We start from the raw sequence: 17620 nt of genomic DNA, 5'->3' as shown, positions 1-17620 counted from the left end.
GCGCGCGTGGTATCGTGTTTCTCAAAATGCAGTCATATACAGGTGCTGTGTGAGGTGTGATGTGCAGCTTAGGGTGGCTTTGGTGTTTTAACTAGTCTGAAGGTGCTTACAATAACTCATTCTCGAGCACTGCCTTTCTGAAGAGTCCGTGAAGGTGTACCAGCAGGGAAGTCTGTGTATCGACCACCGGGCGTGTATCACTCCAAGTAGACCCAGTGGAGGAAGGAGCCGTTGTGTTAAGTACTTCTGGAAACAATCATAATAATCTTCATTACCGACCTCGCAACTGCAAAACGTTTACGTTCTAAAGCGCTACACTGCATCCACCCCAACTTTATCCCTTTCCTTGATAGATAGACAGATAGCCATTGATCCACCAAAGATGTTTTAATATTCTTGACACCGAAATAAACATAACTGATTCTACATTACTTATCTCGCCACTGCAAAGCATCTACGTCATGCACTGTAACCTCTCCCTGCCTCATTATATCCATGGAGAGGTAAGGCAATCAGTGGTCCTACAAAGAGCTCACAATGTTCCTGGTGATGGCTGACCATTGCCTTGTTTTACTGGATTTCCTTCATTCCCTAGTCTTGGTAATGAAGCCACGTACTCTTAACTATTCCAACTCGTCCCTTTTTTGCGTGCGTCCGCAACACTGAGGTGGATGGAAAACACAGGAAAAAAAGATAGAATGAATGCACCTTTTGTTTTTCCTGCCGGGTTTGTAAAAGTACATCTGGCTTTTTGTTTTTGTGCGTAATTTATTAATTAGACTTCCGCTGCACTGATGTACTCTTTTTACCGCTTACTGTATTATTGTGTGTGTGTGTGTGTGTGTGTGTGTGTGTGTGTGTGTGTGTGTGAATGGTTGGGTGTGTGTGGATGGGTGTGTCTGATGTCGATCCAGCAACACGCAACAGGATTTTCAGTACGTTCTATTTGATTTTGTTTTAGTTTAATACATGACGCGTATATAAAATGTTCGGCTGATTTCAAAACACACACACACACACACACACACACACACACACACACACACACACACACACACACACACACACACACACACACACACACACACACACTTGTCTTTGTCGTGTCTCTATCACCAGCATTGACTTCTGAGTTATTTTTTTTTTATAACCAGTACAATTTTTCTTTACGTTTTCATTCAACAAAAAAAAAAAAAAAAAGAGAAAAAAGAAAAAAAGGTCCACAATACTTTGACATTTTACAAGCCATATACAATACCCCCAAAATTTGTAAAACCCTTCGACTGAACGATAATATAATTGTCAGATTGAAATTGACTGAATATTCATGTTTTAACTTTGGGTGCCGTTGTGGTGTTGTGGCGGCGAGGGCGGCGATCGGGGCGGTATTGTTGGTGGTGGTGGTGGTGGTGGTGGTGGTGGTGGCGGCGGCGGCCTTCATAAAGCTGAGGTTGCGTTACGCGGGAAGGACGCTGGTGACGGAGGAAGGCACTCAAAGGGCGTAAGAAATGCTGCCTTCCTTGCTATCGAGAAACTATACTGCTTGTTTATTGGCCTTTTGTGCAGGAAGGATGTGATGTGGCTGCTGTGTGTGTGTGTGTGTGTGTGTGTGTGTGTGTGTGTGTGTGTGTGTGTGTGTGTGTGTGTGTGTGTGTGTGTGTGTGTGTGTGTGTGTGTCTGTGTGTGTGTGTGTGTGTGTGTGTGTGTGTGTGCGCGCGCACTTGCGTGCGTGCATGTATGTGTGTGTGTGTGTGTGTTGTTTGTTTGCTTGAACTACTGTCGTTACTACTACTACTACTGCTACTACTACTACTACTACTACTACTACTACTACTACTACTACTACTACTACTACTACTACTACTACTACTATTGCTAATTCAACTTCAGTAATAATTATATTTTAATTTCCAAACGTAGAAAACGTGACGCTGTTATCACGACCCACCGTCCTCCTCCTTTTTCTATGATCAGTAACTAATTCGTAAATATTAAGAATATCAAAATAATTTTCCTCGGAAAGTAACTCAAATGTTCTTCCTTCTTTCCGATTACATGTCATTATTACAACCGCCCTACAAAATCAACAAACATAAGGAACGTGAAGTGGTTGACATTTCCGAATAAGTAACCGCTTTCAACCAAGATAAAGGCCGCCACGAGCAATGCCAGATGGGTCTTCTTGGTGACAGTAGGTATGTTAATCTTTTCCTCATTTCCATTAGCTTTCATCATGAATCCGACTTTGATCAGACCTTCTGCGATGTCAAGATATTGTTGTCGGTCATTTTTCAGTGCAGTGACTCATAGGCGTGTGGAAACTTCTTTTCTTTGACGTAAAATGCCTGAATACAAACCGAGACAGTCGCCTTGGCTGGTTCTTTATCTGGTATTATTTCACTTTAACACCAAAGCAACATGGCATTTGTTACCCTTCTCATAGCTCTTCATTCTGAGTTATTTAAACCCATAGTTACCCATCGCATGTTGTTTATAACGTTGACAAAAAAAAAAAACTTTTTGGGGAGAGCAAGTGCCACCCACCCGTGTGTTGGACTGACGGGCACTGAAGAACGCCGTTGCGTGTTCGTTCGAGTGTGCGTATTATCACATTGTTTGCGCAAGCGTAAAACAAATGGCAATGATTGATTCTATTGTTCGAGCATGCAACCACTGACCAATAAAAATAATACAGAATAAATGTAGCCTATCAGAGCGGTTTGTGAGAGAAGCAACTTTATTTGAATTCAGTCTGTGGAAGATGTCTGCCCGGACAGGGTGTCTCCTCGATTGTATCGCCAGACTTTATGAAAAGAAATAAGGTAATGACTTTATATTCATTTCTTAGCATTGCCAGTCGGGTTAGGATAGTTTGCTTTGGTTAGATTCCTTTAATTGTGTTAGATATAGTAAATTTTATTTTGTTTTGTAAAAATTACCCTTTATCCTTCCATAGGACTTCATTCTGTCGTAAAGTGACCACATTTTCATCTTCATACTTTCTACATCCCCTTTTACGATATTCATAACACTTGCTTTATTAAAACAGTGGCCTTAAAATTTCATGCTAAACATTTATCAGATTTAACCTAACTTAAGTTGGCATTACCTAATCAAACTTAACTTCCAAACCACCATTTTTTATGTAAGAGGGAAAACTGGCGAAGGGCCACTTAGTTGCCAGTCCCTTTATGAACAGAGCACTTTTCTTGTGTCTTTGGTGAATCTAAAGACATTTGCGAAAAAAAAAAAAAATGGGAGAGTAGACCAGTAAGAAAGCTGGGAAAGGACAGAATTGAAAGCCACAAAACACTGACGCAGGTGTTGAGGAGTGGGTGGTAGTGGGGAGCGCTAATGTGTTAACCTGCTGGCTGGCTCCTGCTTTGTGTACGTGGGACCTAATAATAACAACCTAGTGCACCACAGTCGACCCACGCTGTGATCAAGTGCGGGTTTTGCTTCACATCCTTGACATGCTTTCATAATAGGCGATGGTTGGTAGAATTTCTTTTTTGGATTCAAAGTTACATGAATAGAAAACAGGTGGGTAGAAAACGTGTGGGTGAAATTATTATAAATCCTGTTTGTACTGAATGTCAAAAATCTGCTCTCATTAAGTTATAATTAGCGTGTGTGTATACCTTTATTAACGTTTACCTGACTTCATTAAGCTAGTTTTCGTAATTCTTACATTTTGTCGTTATTTATATATATATTTTTCCTTCTCGGTTTAGACTGAAGCTGAGGTTTGCAAAATAAATGCAAGGGGAAGCACTCTCTTAAACACAACTCCAACGTCATGACCAGAATAATTTACCGTGGAAGTGGAAAAAGAAAAAGGAGTGAGATATGTTTTTCATTTAGCATTTGCACTAAACTTACTAATAATACAAGATGGTATAATATTTAAGTTTGTGTTCAAGTTTTGTAAAAGATAAACTGCTTTGCATCACACGGCTGTAGGAATGTGTGTGTGTGTGTGTGTGTGTGTGTGTGTGTGTGTGTGTGTGTGTGTGTGTGTGTGTGTGTGTGTGTGTGTGTGTGTGTGGCAGGAAGTGCTTTAGTATTATGAAGTTATTGTAGTCTGTGTTTAATTATTATTTCTCAGTTCTTATCTCTCTCTCTCTCTCTGTCTCTTTTCTCCATCTCTCTCTCTCTCTCTCTCTCTCTCTCTCTCTCTCTCTCTCTCTCTCTCTCTCTCTCTCTCTCTCTCTCTCTCTCTCTCTCTCTCTCTCTCTCTCTCTCTCTCTCTCTCTCTCTCTCTCTCTCTCTCTCTCTCTAAAATGGAAATTCGTGAAAGGAGTAATTAATTTGACCGATTTTGATATTATAATAATACAATAACAAGAACAACAACACCCACTTCTGCTACTACTACTACTACTACTACTACTACTACTACTACTACTACTACTACTACTACTACTACCACCACTACAACTACAACTACTACCACCACCACTACAACGACCACTACACTAACACGACAAACAACACCAGTTACAAGTCACTAAAACAAGACCAACTATTGTAACAAACAAACTAGTGATATCATCTAAAACAATCCACGAAGAGCAGGTGATGAATAAGCAAGCATCATCAGCAGCAGCACGGTGACTCACGGGGTGCTAATCATCAACACGGGAGAAAAAGAAGCGCAAAACACACTCGCTAATGGTGCTCGTGTGAACGGAGCCGCAAGGGAGAGTATGCTAATGAAAACTGAATGCCTTGGGGCTCACGTGATGATAGTGCGCCGGTGTGGGAGTGATGGTGACGGGGGATGGTGATCGGGAAGGGACAGCACGTACCTTCTATATGGTTTTGGTGGCAGTGCGGGCCCATGATGGAAAGCAAAGGCGAGCTGTGGTGAGGCGGCGGCGAGGGAAAGAGAAATATGTGAGGCAAGAGTGTTGGTACGGGAGGGAAATGTGTGTTTGTGTGAGGGGAAGAATGGAGGTGGTAGTGTTGGCGGTGGTGGTGGTGATGGTGGTGGTAGTGGTGGTAGTGGCGGTGCGGCGAGGGAGATAAAATGTGTGTTTGTGAGGGGACTGAAAGTGGTAGTGGTGGAGGTAGTGGTGGTGGTGAATGGATTGTCTTGGTAAGGGAGGATCGTTACTCACTGCTCCCTCTGCCTCGCTGCCGCTGACGATATGCTTTCCTTGCTGCGAGTTTGTGTAGATGTATAGTGTGTGTGTGTGTGTGTGTGTGTGTGTGTGACCAAGTTGTATGACGTATTACTTGTGTGATGGTGAGCGTAACGTAACTTAATACACAAATCTTAGAAAAAAAATAATAGAATCAGCAAGGAGCCATCAGACCTACACGTGGCATTCCAGACCAAACTAGACCATTTTACTAAGCTTAAGATCCTCTCGCAGTGAAAGGATTAAGTGGCGTAACATAAATAATATACACAGCGCACTCAAACCCTGGCATATCGCAGTATATTAAAAGCCGAGTGATATACAGCTGCTCACTGAACCTTATTGTGATGCCGAGGCACAGAGACCAATATTTCATAGCTTACAGTTCATAACCAGCGTACATTGAGGAACCTGCCATGTATAGCGCAGGCGCCGCCATAAGGGCCAATCACCGCTACTCCAATATAAATTTAGCCGATCCTAGTTGTATATTGATGGGTATGGGAGACGGTGTCTTTATAATACCTTCAGTACATGGAAAACAAAGATAAGCACAGGAATTTCGAGTTACAAATGGGAAGGTGGAATGCAAAAGCCTGGAATAGGAAAAGGGTGTGAATGAATACTCAGAATAACATGTAACGGAGAAATGGAGATGAATATTTAAAAGAAAAGTCAGTGAATTACTTACACGTCGGCTGAATGAAAGGATGAATAGCAAATGTGTGAAAGAAGACTCGAGTTTAGGGAGGTGCAAATGTTTATATATACACCAACATTTTATAATTTTGTCGACTTGCATCTGTCGTTCAGAAAAAAAATTAATATATGAGCTTAAAATCCTGATTCTGTCTTATAACTACAGTATCTTTAACGTGAAAATGATGAAAAAGAGGTCGGTTGTAAATCTCTCTCTCTCTCTCTCTCTCTCTCTCTCTCTCTCTCTCTCTCTCTCTCTCTCTCTCTCTCTCTCTCTCTCTTTCTGATAGGCCTATCTCCCAGTATCTCCCCTTCGTCTCGCCTTTCCAAAGTGCCATAACAAATGCATCACACTCACGAAAACACATAAACACACACACACACACACACACACACACACACACACACACACACACACACACACACACACACACACACACCGCGTAGTGTAGTGGTTAGCACGCTCGACTCACAATCGAGAGGGCCTGGTTCGAATCCCGGCGCGGCGAGGCAAATGGGCAAGCCTCTTAATGTGTAGCCCCTGTTTACCTAGCAATAAATAGGTACGGGATGTAACTCAAGGGGTTGTGGCCTCGCTTTCCCGGTGTGTGGAGTGTGTGTTGATGTGGTCTCAGTCCTACCCGAAGATCGGTCTATGAGCTCTGAGCTCGCTCCGTAATGGGGAAGACTGGCTGGGTGACCAACAGGCGACCGAGGTGAATTACACACACACACACATAGACACACACACACACACACACACACACACACACACAGACACACACACACACACACACACACACACACACACACACACACACACGTGAATAGAATATGTTGGTGTTTAAGTCAGGCGAATTGACTTGATAGATGTTTTATCGTTCTAAAGTTTTGATTAGAGAGAGAGAGAGAGAGAGAGAGAGAGAGAGAGAGAGAGAGAGAGAGAGAGAGAGAGAGAGGGGAATGACAATATAAACATGCGCGTTCCTTTCTTTACTCTCTCCTCCTCCTTCTCCTCCTCCTCCTCCTCCTCCTCCTCCTCCTCCTCCTCCTCCTCCTCCTCTTGCCCCTTCATCTTTCTCATTCCTGCTCAATTACTGACCTAAGGACCTCAATTTCTTCCCTTTCCATCCCTTCCATCTCTCTCTCTCTCTCTCTCTCTCTCTCTCTCTCTCTCTCTCTCTCTCTCTCTCTCTCTCTCTCTCTCTCTCTCTCTCTCTCTCTCTCTCTCTCTCTCTCTCTCTCTCACTCTCTCTCTCTCTCTCAGACACGCACTCACTTTATTTTTCTCTCTGCGTGGCATTCTTTATGACACTTGGGAATGAAGAAGAGAAGGGGAGAGAAAATAGGCCTATCTCTCTCTCTCTCTCTCTCTCTCTCTCTCTCTCTCTGGTTATTTTCTAGAAAATATCTTTGTTTTTTCCCCTAAATTTTGTTGTTTGTTGCTATTTAGTTTTTGTTCGTGTTGTGAATTTTATGGGATGATGATGATGATGTTGTTGTTGTTGTTGTTGTTGTTGTTGTTGTTGTTGTTGTTTTTGCTCTACGTCAAAGATTTTTTTCAATTTTCTCCTTTTGCTTTTATCTACGCGCTTTTTTATGATTTTGAGAGAGAGAGAGAGAGAGAGAGAGAGAGAGAGAGAGAGAGAGAGAGAGAGAGAGAGAGAGAGAGAGAGAGATAAGAGGCACAAACGAGATAAACCTAATAATAGAAATAGATTTACAGATAGACAGACAAACATACAGACAAATAGACACAGGATAGTCATAGAGAAAGCAGACAAATAGACAGGCAAACAGACACAGAGACAGATAGATAAACAGTAAACTAAGTAACTAGAGCATATATAGACAGACACGTACAGACATACAGATAGACGAAGATCAACAAGTGCTCAGATTCGACAGACAGACAGGCACAGACAGAATGGCAGACGCAGACAGGCAGATATGCATACATACATACATACAGGCAGACAGACACAGACAGGCAGACAGACAGACAGACAGACAGACGAAGATCAACAAGTGCTCAGATTCGACAGACAGACAGGCACAGACAGAATGGAGGACACAGACAGGCAGATATGCATACATACATACATACAGACAGATAGACACAGACAGGCAGACAGACAGACAGACAGACAGACGGGGATGAGATGAGGCTGTGTATGAAGTTTTGGGCAGAGTTCGTAAAAGTTTTAATATTTCGTCATCACCTCTCTCTCTCTCTCTCTCTCTCTCTCTCTCTCTCTCTCTCTCTCTCTCTCTCTCTCTCTCTCTCTCTCTCTCTCATTCGTCTTCCTTATCTTTATTCACTTGATCTTTGTCGTATATTTGCCTCAATGAAAGTTTTATTTTGTTCCTTTCCTCTTTTCCTTCTTTCTTTCCTTCTTTCATGTTTTTTTTTCATTTTTGATTTCTATTTTTGGTTTCTTCACTCTTTTATACTCCTTTTCTTCCTATTTATATCTACCTTAGTGTTTTTCCTCTTCCTCTTCCTCCTCCTCCTCCTCCTCCTCCTCGTCGTCCTCGTCCTCCTCCTCCTCCTCATTCTCCTCCTCCCGGTCATTGTTCTCTTTCTCGTCCTTTTTTCCCCATTTCCGCGGCCGTGTTGCTTCGTGTTCTGTTTGTTATTGTTGTTGTTTGTTGGTGTCTGCAGTTGTAGTGTTCTCTTTTTCGTTTTTTCCTTTTATTGCAAATTTTTTTTCAGTTATATAGGAAATAACAATAACGCCAACAACGACTTTTACTACTACTACTATTATTACTACTACTACTACTTCTTTTACTGCTACTACTTCTATTATTACTACTACTACTAAACCATAATAATTAATAAAGAAAACATGTCCCAACACTTAATTTCTTCAACTGAGCCTTGAATCTCTCACTTATTGTTACCATTACCAACTTACCAAATGCACATCCTGGTCGTTCCCTCCTCTCGCGCTGTGTAAGACTTCTCATTCACACATCTTTATTATGTTCCAAGAGTTAAGCAATATCTTCATCTTATCATTCCTTTCGCTGGTAATATCTGGAACTCACTGTTATTCTCTTCTTTATTAAGTCCGCCTCGCTTGTACAAGGGTTTATCAGTCTTTACCTTATCATCCTTTCACTGGTAAACTCTAGAGCTCACTGGGTGTTTGTTTCCTTCCATACTACAACTTCAACTATTTCAAGAGAGGAATACGAAATCGCCTCTCGAACTAAATGGGCCAATGCGTTTAGCTCTTTTTCTAACCTTTTTTTTTTTTTTTACTTTTTTACTTTCTTTTAACATTTTTTGAGTGTAGGACTGAAGGGAAAACAATCAACTACACCTTTTCCTTTTTCTTTGTATCCTTGAGCACTTTTTCTCTCACCTGAAGAAAATGTAAGAAAAACACATGAAATAGATCACACAGCTGCACAAGAACAACGACACAACAAGAGCCGCACAATGCCAGGCAGACAAAGCACACACCTTTCTTTCCGAGCACCAATCAACCATAAAAATGAAGCTAGAATAATTTTAATGAGACTATTCACGAGGGACTCCCACAGTTGTGAAAAATGTTAATTGTAATCATGTCGTGACTCTTGGTGAGAGAGAGAGAGAGAGAGAGAGAGAGAGAGAGAGAGAGAGAGAGAGAGAGAGAGAGAGAGAGAGAGACTCGGTTTTCGCTCTGTTTCCAATATCTGTATTAGTTTCCGAGTGCACGGACTTCACACACACACACACACACACACACACACACACACACACACACACACACACACACACACACACACACACACACACACACACAATATCTAGTTACAGGAGAAGAAGGAAAGGAGAATAATGAAGAAGCAAAAGGGAAGAGGAGGAGGAGGAGGAGGAGGAGGAGGAGGAGGAGGAGGAGGAGGAGGAGGAGAGAGAGAGAGAGAGAGAGAGAGAGAGAGAGAGAGAGAGAGAGAGAGAGAGAGAGAGAGAGAGAGAGAATGAGGAGTCACAATCGGGTGAAGAAGTAGTACTATAATAATAATAATGATAATGATAATAATAATAATAATAATAATAATAATAATAATAATAATAATGGTAAAACACAAACATTAAAAGATGAAGACCAAGAAAAAAAAAGAAAAAGGAAATCAATGAAACCTAATAAAAGAAAGAGAAAGACAAACAGAAGCAGGAAAGAAGATTGAAAAGAAGAAAGACAAGAAAGATGAGGAGGAGGAGAATGAGAAGGAGAAAGATGAGAAGGAAGGAAGGAGGAGTGGAGGGAGGGAGGATTGGGAAAAGAAAGTTGAAAAGGACAAAAGAGGAATTTTTTAGAATTTAGAATTTATTGTCTTATTCCATTGCTAACAATGGTTATTGTTACAGGTGTACATTGTGACATTCTCGTAGCAAGATACAGATATAGCTAAAATGAAAAATAATGATGAAGTGTTATAATTATAAAAGATTACTAAGACAGTAAAATTCATGTAATAACACTAAAATACTAATAAACTATCGTGTAAAAAGAAAACATTAGCGGTAAAACTAGCTGTAAAACTATTACTAAAACATCATAAAATTCAAAATATAAGACTAAAATACAGTAAAACATAAGAACACTAATCATAAAATTGCCACATAGAAAGAGAAGTACTAGTGGTGTCACAATTAAAGCTGAAGGTCGTTACTCAGAAGGAAGTTTATAAGTCTTCTTTCGCAGGAGGTTAAGGATAAGGAGAGAGGAGAAGAAGAAGGAATGGAAAAGGAAGTTAGAAAAGCAGAAGAAGGAGAAGGAAAATGAAGAATGAACAAGAGAGAGAGAGAGAGAGAGAGAGAGAGAGAGAGAGAGAGAGAGAGAGAGAGTAATGTGAGGAGCCAGAGCGTTGGTGTGGAAGGACAGAAGTATATGGTCGGAGTGGAGACTGGCTGGGTATTATTCGCAGCTCACATGAGTTTGAACAAAAGGCCTTTGTCTCTGGTGGTAACTCGCTAAGGGAGAGAAGTGGTGCGGGGAAGAGGGCAGGGGGAGGGCTAGGAGGAGGAGGAGGAGGAAGAGGAGGAGGAGGAGGAGGAGGAAGAGGAGGAGGAGCAGAGCAGAAGGAGGGTTGATGGTCAGCTGATAAAGGAAAGTAGGGTGTTTAAAAGGGGGAATTGGAGAAGGATAGTGATAACAGTAGAGTTGGTGGTTGTTTTAGTAGCAGTGGTTGTAGTAGTAGTAGTAGTAGTAGTAGTAGTAGTAGTAGTGATAGCAAATAATAATATGGTTTATAGTTGTAATGTGAATTTTAGTAATAATATTAGTAACAGTAATGCGTGGTGTGGAAGTGGTGGTGGTGGTGTTGGTGATAGTAGTAATAATAACAGAAGCAATGATGGTGAATTCAGAGGTGGAATCGTTAATAAATACTAATACACAGCTGAAGTAAAAGGCAAAACGACAAATCCAACAATCACATACTAATACAAAAAATGCTATACCCAGAAAATCAATAGTGAAGAATAAAATTTGACAACGTGTAAGAGTTTATTCCCTCACTGACAGAGCCACAATACTGATGGAAGCCACTGACAACAATACTCTTTCATTCACCCTTTGTACTCGGAGCCACTAACAAATCAACTAACACTGCTCTCTCTTCTATCGTGTGTACGGTTTAGCCGCACTATCAAATCCAAAAACCCGCGAATCTATCAGTTTTCAGTGTTTGAGTACTCTGCAAATTTCAGAACTTCAGATATAGAGAAAAGATCACATTTTTTGGGGGGTAAACAGCATTTGAACTATTTTTCTTCATATTACATCCATTGGCTTACCAGGATGTATTAATTTTGAGTTTATTTAAAAGAAAGTCGGCTAAACTGAGGACACGAGACTTAGAGAAAACGTTATTTTTTTAGGGGAAACGATATTTGAACGTTATTATTATTATTATTATTATTATTATTATTATTATTATTATTATTATTATTATTATTGTTATTATTGTTACTATTATCTTTTTAGAGAGAGAGAGAGAGAGAGAGAGAGAGAGAGAGAGAGAGAGAGAGAGAGAGAGAGAGAGAGATAAAGATAACGAAGTGTAAGTTAACTCGACACAAGCCGGCAACAAACCATAGCTACCCAAACACAAGCAAAGGCCATGTCTGTTTGAATGTCTACACGCTCTCTTAACTAGCAGCAGTCCTCCCTCCGCAGCCCAGTGTTCTCGAGTCGCCTTGTCACTTTGCATATTGGAAGGTATGAGGCAAGAAGTTTTATTGAATATCGACCGACCTTTCTTTTTTAATATAACGGTGAGGGATTTCAGACAATTTTCTCATCTTTGAAGAATTAGGGATGAATTTTGGGATCCTGTACGTATTTCCCTCCCGCTCGCTGACTGACGTGAGAGAGAGAGAGAGAGAGAGAGAGAGAGAGAGAGAGAGAGAGAGAGAGAGCTACGTCTTGTGTTTCCCATTATGCAAATTCTTGGCGGTGAGGAGATGGTGATAATGATGATGATGGTGATGATGATGATGATGATGATAATGATGATGATGATGATGAAAAGAAGGCAGAGGAGGAATTAGAAGAGATGAAATACAAAGAAAAAAAATGAGAGAGGAGAAATAGAATGAAGGATAGATTTAGTTAAAAGAAGATAAAAGAAAGAAGTTGAGGAACAGAAAAAAGAAGAAGAGGAGGAGGAGGAAGAGGAAGAGGAGGAGGAGGAGGAGGAGGAGGAGGAGGAGGAGGAGGAGGAGGAGGAGGAGGAGGAGGTGGAGGAGAAGGAAGAGGAAGAAGAAAATGCTAATTATGAGTCTGAAGGCCGAATATTTATGACGCTAGAACTAATAATACTAAATGTCAATGACTTCTTGCGGGGAAGAGGAGGAGAAGAAAGAGGAGTAGGAGGAGGATGAGGAGGAGGAGGAGGAGGAGGAGGAGGAGGAGGAGGAGGAGGAGGAGGAGGAGGAGGACGACGACGACGACGACGAAATGTAAAGACAAAGAGGCAAGAGAAAAGTTTACAATAATAAAGAAAAGTAAAATTTTTGTAGACTTTCTATTTAGTAAGAGAGAGAGAGAGAGAGAGAGAGAGAGAGAGAGAGAGAGAGAGAGAGAGAGAGAGAGAGAGAGAGAGGAAATGAGTGGGAAGAAGAAAGGAGAGAGGAGTAAGAGTGAAGGAAGAAGGGGAGAAGAGGAGGAAGGGAAGAAAGAAAGAAGATGGAAGAGGAGAGAGAGAGAGAGAGAGAGAGAGAGAGAGAGAGAGAGAGAGAGAGAGAGAGAGAGAGAGAGAGAGAGGCGGGGAGGTAGATAGATAGAGAAGAAAATATTATTACTAGTCTTATTAATCTTAGCCACTCCTTTTAAAGCTCCTCCTTATTGAATAACCTTTTTAAACCCTCTACTTACATCTCTAACACGAATAATAACTTTCTCCCCTTTAAATCCCCCATGTATTTATTTAAGCGCTCAGAAACCACACTCGGTATCCGTTACCTGCTATTTAATCCCTTCTCTGAATCCCATTGAGTCCCATCTAACACCCACAAGTCGTCACATCCACACTGCCTTCCCCTTGCCTTCCACTTCTGCTCTCGTGTCCTCATCAGCCATTTCAGCGTCTGCCTTGATAACGTCCTTGACACCTCCTCTCGCTTCTCTCTGTGGGTGTGATGTAGTGTGGCGTCAGTAGAGGGGAGGATGAAGGGTTACGGTGGAGGAGCGGAGGAAGAGGAGGCAATGAAAGGCTGGGGAGAGGACGTAGGGGAGACAAGGCAGGATTGAGGAGGGAAGGAGGGCAAGATGGGGAGCGAGAGGAGGAGGCCACTCATAGCTGTCAGGGTTGTCTCTCTCCTGGGTGTCTGGGCCGGAGGGAGGAGGGAAAGGGCGAGGTGTGTAGACGCAGTGAGGGTAGGATGGAGGGAAGGAAGGAAGACCTGTAAGGAGGCTTGAGTACACGATGAGAGGAAGATGGATTGAGGTAGATAGAGGTGGAGGAGTCTACAGAGAGTGATACACCTTTCTACTCTTCTCCTCTACCTGGAAAAGAGTTAAGAGGTGAGGAGGAAACGTTTTTAATAAGGCAAGGGATTAACAATTATCTCGGATCAAGAGGAATTGAGTGGGGAGATCAGCAGACGCTATAAAATGAGATTGAACATCGAAAAGAGCTCCTTGGATGTGTATGAGATTGAACATTGAAAAGAGTTCCTTGGATGTGTATGAGACTGAACATCGAAAAGAGCTCCGTGGATGTGTAAGGGAAATGTTCAAGTGTTACAGCTTACCAGGGAAACACTGGCTTGGTGCAGCTGCTCACCTCAGTGTCACTAGGTTAGTCAGGATTATCTGGTGCCGAGGAAGAATTGATTAGATTTGTAGGTTGACCCGAATAAAGTATATGAAGATACATATATTTTTTCAGGACTCTCTTGATTTCCCCGCGGTATAAGTCCATGATTGGCTTGGGTTTGAGGGAGGCGGTGTAATCTATGTCCTCAGTGCTTTTTTTTTTTGTTCTATCTGTAATGCAAGAGAGGAACGCTGGGGATGATGGAATGTTTTCTTAAGAGAACAATTAATGATAATGAGATCCTTAATAATTTATTTGATAGCTCCTTTAAGTGGAAAGATCATCAATAATGTATAGAGAACATGCCAATACGGGTGTCTACAGGTGTCAGGAAGACTAATTACATAGGAGTCTCCTTGGGACGGACTGGGCTCCGGGTCTTGGTTGGTGGTGGTCGCGAGACGCGCTTCGAAAAGTTCATATATATATATATATATATATATATATATATATATATATATATATATATATATATATATATATATATATATATATATATATATTCATTTATCGTCTTAGTGTCTTTTAGTTTGATGGACGACGTCATAGCTGTGGTACTGTGATCATAATTGTCTCCATTTTGTGCTCCATGACTTTGCTTTGATGAGATCATGATCGTCTTTCTGTGATCTAAATATATTTTTCCCTTTCAAGAGATCGTAGGCAGTCTTGTGAAGTGATGTAATTTTACTGAATTTCATCTCATGTGTGTGTATTTTTCCTATACGAATTGGTAGCAGTTGGGTGATCACCCTGAGTCCTGGTGCAGAGGAGGAACTGGATGTTGTTGCTGTCATTGATGCGTGTTGTAGTTTTGGCAAGTTTTCCTTCTAATGGGTCCTTCATCAACGCTTTTCTCTGTTGCAGGTTCAGCGCAGCGGCGCTGACTCGGGCTGCGAAAGGTCGTAGAAGACGGCGGCGGCAGCTGAAGCACTAACAACAGGCGGAGGGTGAAGTCCCTCGGGCGCGGGCAGGAGGTGAGCCCCCCCCCCAGGCAGCCATGGGGCGGGGGGGCGTCGTGGGGGGCAGGTAGTGGCCAGCATGGCGCACCTCCACGACCATGACCCCGACAACGATGATATCGAAAGGGAGTTGTACCAGCTGGGCCTCACCGACACACCGCCGCCCCCGCCACCCGCTCTCCGCGGCGCCCTCCCGCCGCCTGGCCGCTTGCGTCCTCCGCCCGCAGTCGCTCCGCCCCTTCTATTCAAGAGGACTCGTTTGTGGACCCTCCAGTGGGAGTCCACCCGCGACCCCAGCAGGCCCCTCTGACCCAGCATGGCCTCGTTGTCACTGGTGATCTGGGCCGCGCCAGGCTTGGTCTTTGGGGCGGCGCACCTCCGCCTCGGTTCGCCGTGCACCACAGCCTCACCAACCTGTCCCTCGAAAACCCTGGACACACCAATCCGACTCCAACATGCAACCCCAACCCTGCCCCCAACCCTGCCCCTCCAACTGCCGCCGCCGCCGCTGCTGTTGCGCTCTACAACGGCGCCTTGGTGACCACTGGCGGGGAGGAGCCGCCCGAGGCCACGCTGCCGGCGTTGACCACGGCGGCGGCGGCGGCGGTAGTGACAGCGTGGGGGCAGGATCCGGGAGGCGTGCACTACCCTGGCCACGTGATGCCGCAGGACTTCAACAAATTGCCCCGCGGCCCACGAGGCGTCTCCCCGCACCCTGACGTCACCGATGAGGACGAGGAGCGCCTCGCGGCCCTGGTGTCCAGCGTGGAAGCGGCACTGCGCAGAATTCACTCTGGGCTGCAGGAGTCCTACATTATGTACGAGAACCCCGACGATGAAGAAGACCCTCCCCCTCCCCAGCCCGTCACGGCCTCTCTCAGGGACCCACCGCCCTCCCCAGTACCCCCTCATGAGATTTCTGGCTCCCCGCCGCCCCCTGCAAGCCCGCCTGAGCCCCTGGCTGCCGGGCCACCGCCCGGAGGGATTGGAGTGGGCGCCCCTCGCCTGGTGGGGCCTGATAACGCCTCGCGTCTTTCGCGGGAGTTGGGCTTCATCCCCATTCAGGAAGGCGCCCCCCAGCCTCCCCCGCCTCCACCCCGCCCTGCTGAACACCACAAGGCCCACCACCACCGGCATCACCTCCACCACCAACACAAGCTCAGCAAGAAGGTCAAGAATCACAAGTCCAAGGTTAGTACTTGGCCCAGATGGGTGAGGTCGTTTTCTAGGAGTGAGTTCATTGGCACAGTGTCTGAGTCACAGTCCTCATGACGGCCCGTCACTCTGCCAGGCGTCACCCCTTCCCTCTGTGTGCCGCAGGTGCTGTTGTCTGGGCTGATGAGCTGCCCCGGGCCAGGCTTTCGGTTGCTGCACCTCAGGCGGGATCCCGCGTCAGGACAAGGCTTTGGTTTCTCCATCAAGGGTGGACGTGAGGCCGGTGAGTTGCTCCATCTACCTTTATATTTAGTTGCTGGAGTGTCAAGGAAGTGGTCGTAGCTTTAAGTCGGTCGCGATCATGCCATGGATGACAGACACTAGTCAATATCATGATGTACACAAGATAAAACTACTCTTCAAGTAGATATTGTGTTTATAAGACCAACAAGTTATGAAAAGTGCAGCGTTTGTAGACAGCTGGCAACGGTGCCTGCAATATCGAATAAGAACCCCACACACACACACACACACACACACACACACACACACACACACACACACACACACACACACACACACACACACACACACACACACACACACACACACACACACACACACACACACACACACACACACACACACACACACACACACACACACACACACACACACACACACACACACACACACACACACACACACACACACACACACACACACACACACACAAAAAAAAAAAAGTTTCGAATCAGTGTAGAGATTCCTGCCGCAGGGTGTGTGCTGTGGAGGTTCAAGGCAAGTGTCTGGGAGAGGAAATCAAGCGTCACAGGTGAAATAGAGCTTCCCGTGAGCTGGTCCGCCGGTCCATACCCCGCCACACCACGACAGCAGACTGTGATAATTCCTTACTTGGTCTCCCTCCCTTCATCATTCTCGCCTGGCTTTGATAGGCTCAACTTTTCCCCTTACGCCTGCCAGTGAAAGGAATAGGTGGCGCAAATCCCTCTGTCAAATATTCATGATTATAAACCCATTTTTCTTTAGGCTTATCAGTAGTTGGTTTCTGCGCTGCCTACCACGGCTGTCGCTCTCCCAACACCATACAACATTACACCATACTGACGCCATCACGCATCATGCTACGCCACACACACACACACACACACACACACACACACACACACACACACACACACACACACACACACACACACACACACACACACACACACACACACACACACACAGTAGCTTTAATGATGCAGAAAGTTTAAATGTGTCAGGTGTTTCCCTGTGAAAGAAAGGATATAGGAGAGAGAGAGAGAGAGA

General features: G+C 43.9%; 1 protein-coding gene across 1 annotated transcript in view; it reads left to right on the top strand.

The window, feature by feature from the left end:
* The window catches only part of LOC123503538 (whirlin-like), a 305666-nt gene that overhangs the window by 96671 nt on the left and 191375 nt on the right, over nucleotides 1-17620 (top strand). Inside the window, 2 exon segments of the mRNA XM_045253385.1 lie at nucleotides 15036-16321; nucleotides 16451-16568. Coding sequence (XP_045109320.1) covers nucleotides 15791-16321; nucleotides 16451-16568 — 649 coding nt within the window. The 5' untranslated portion in view covers nucleotides 15036-15790.

This window comes from Portunus trituberculatus, chromosome 14, assembly GCF_017591435.1.
Source record: "Portunus trituberculatus isolate SZX2019 chromosome 14, ASM1759143v1, whole genome shotgun sequence".
Taxonomy (NCBI): Eukaryota; Metazoa; Arthropoda; class Malacostraca; order Decapoda; family Portunidae; genus Portunus; species Portunus trituberculatus.
This window is presented reverse-complemented; position numbering and strand designations above follow the sequence as displayed.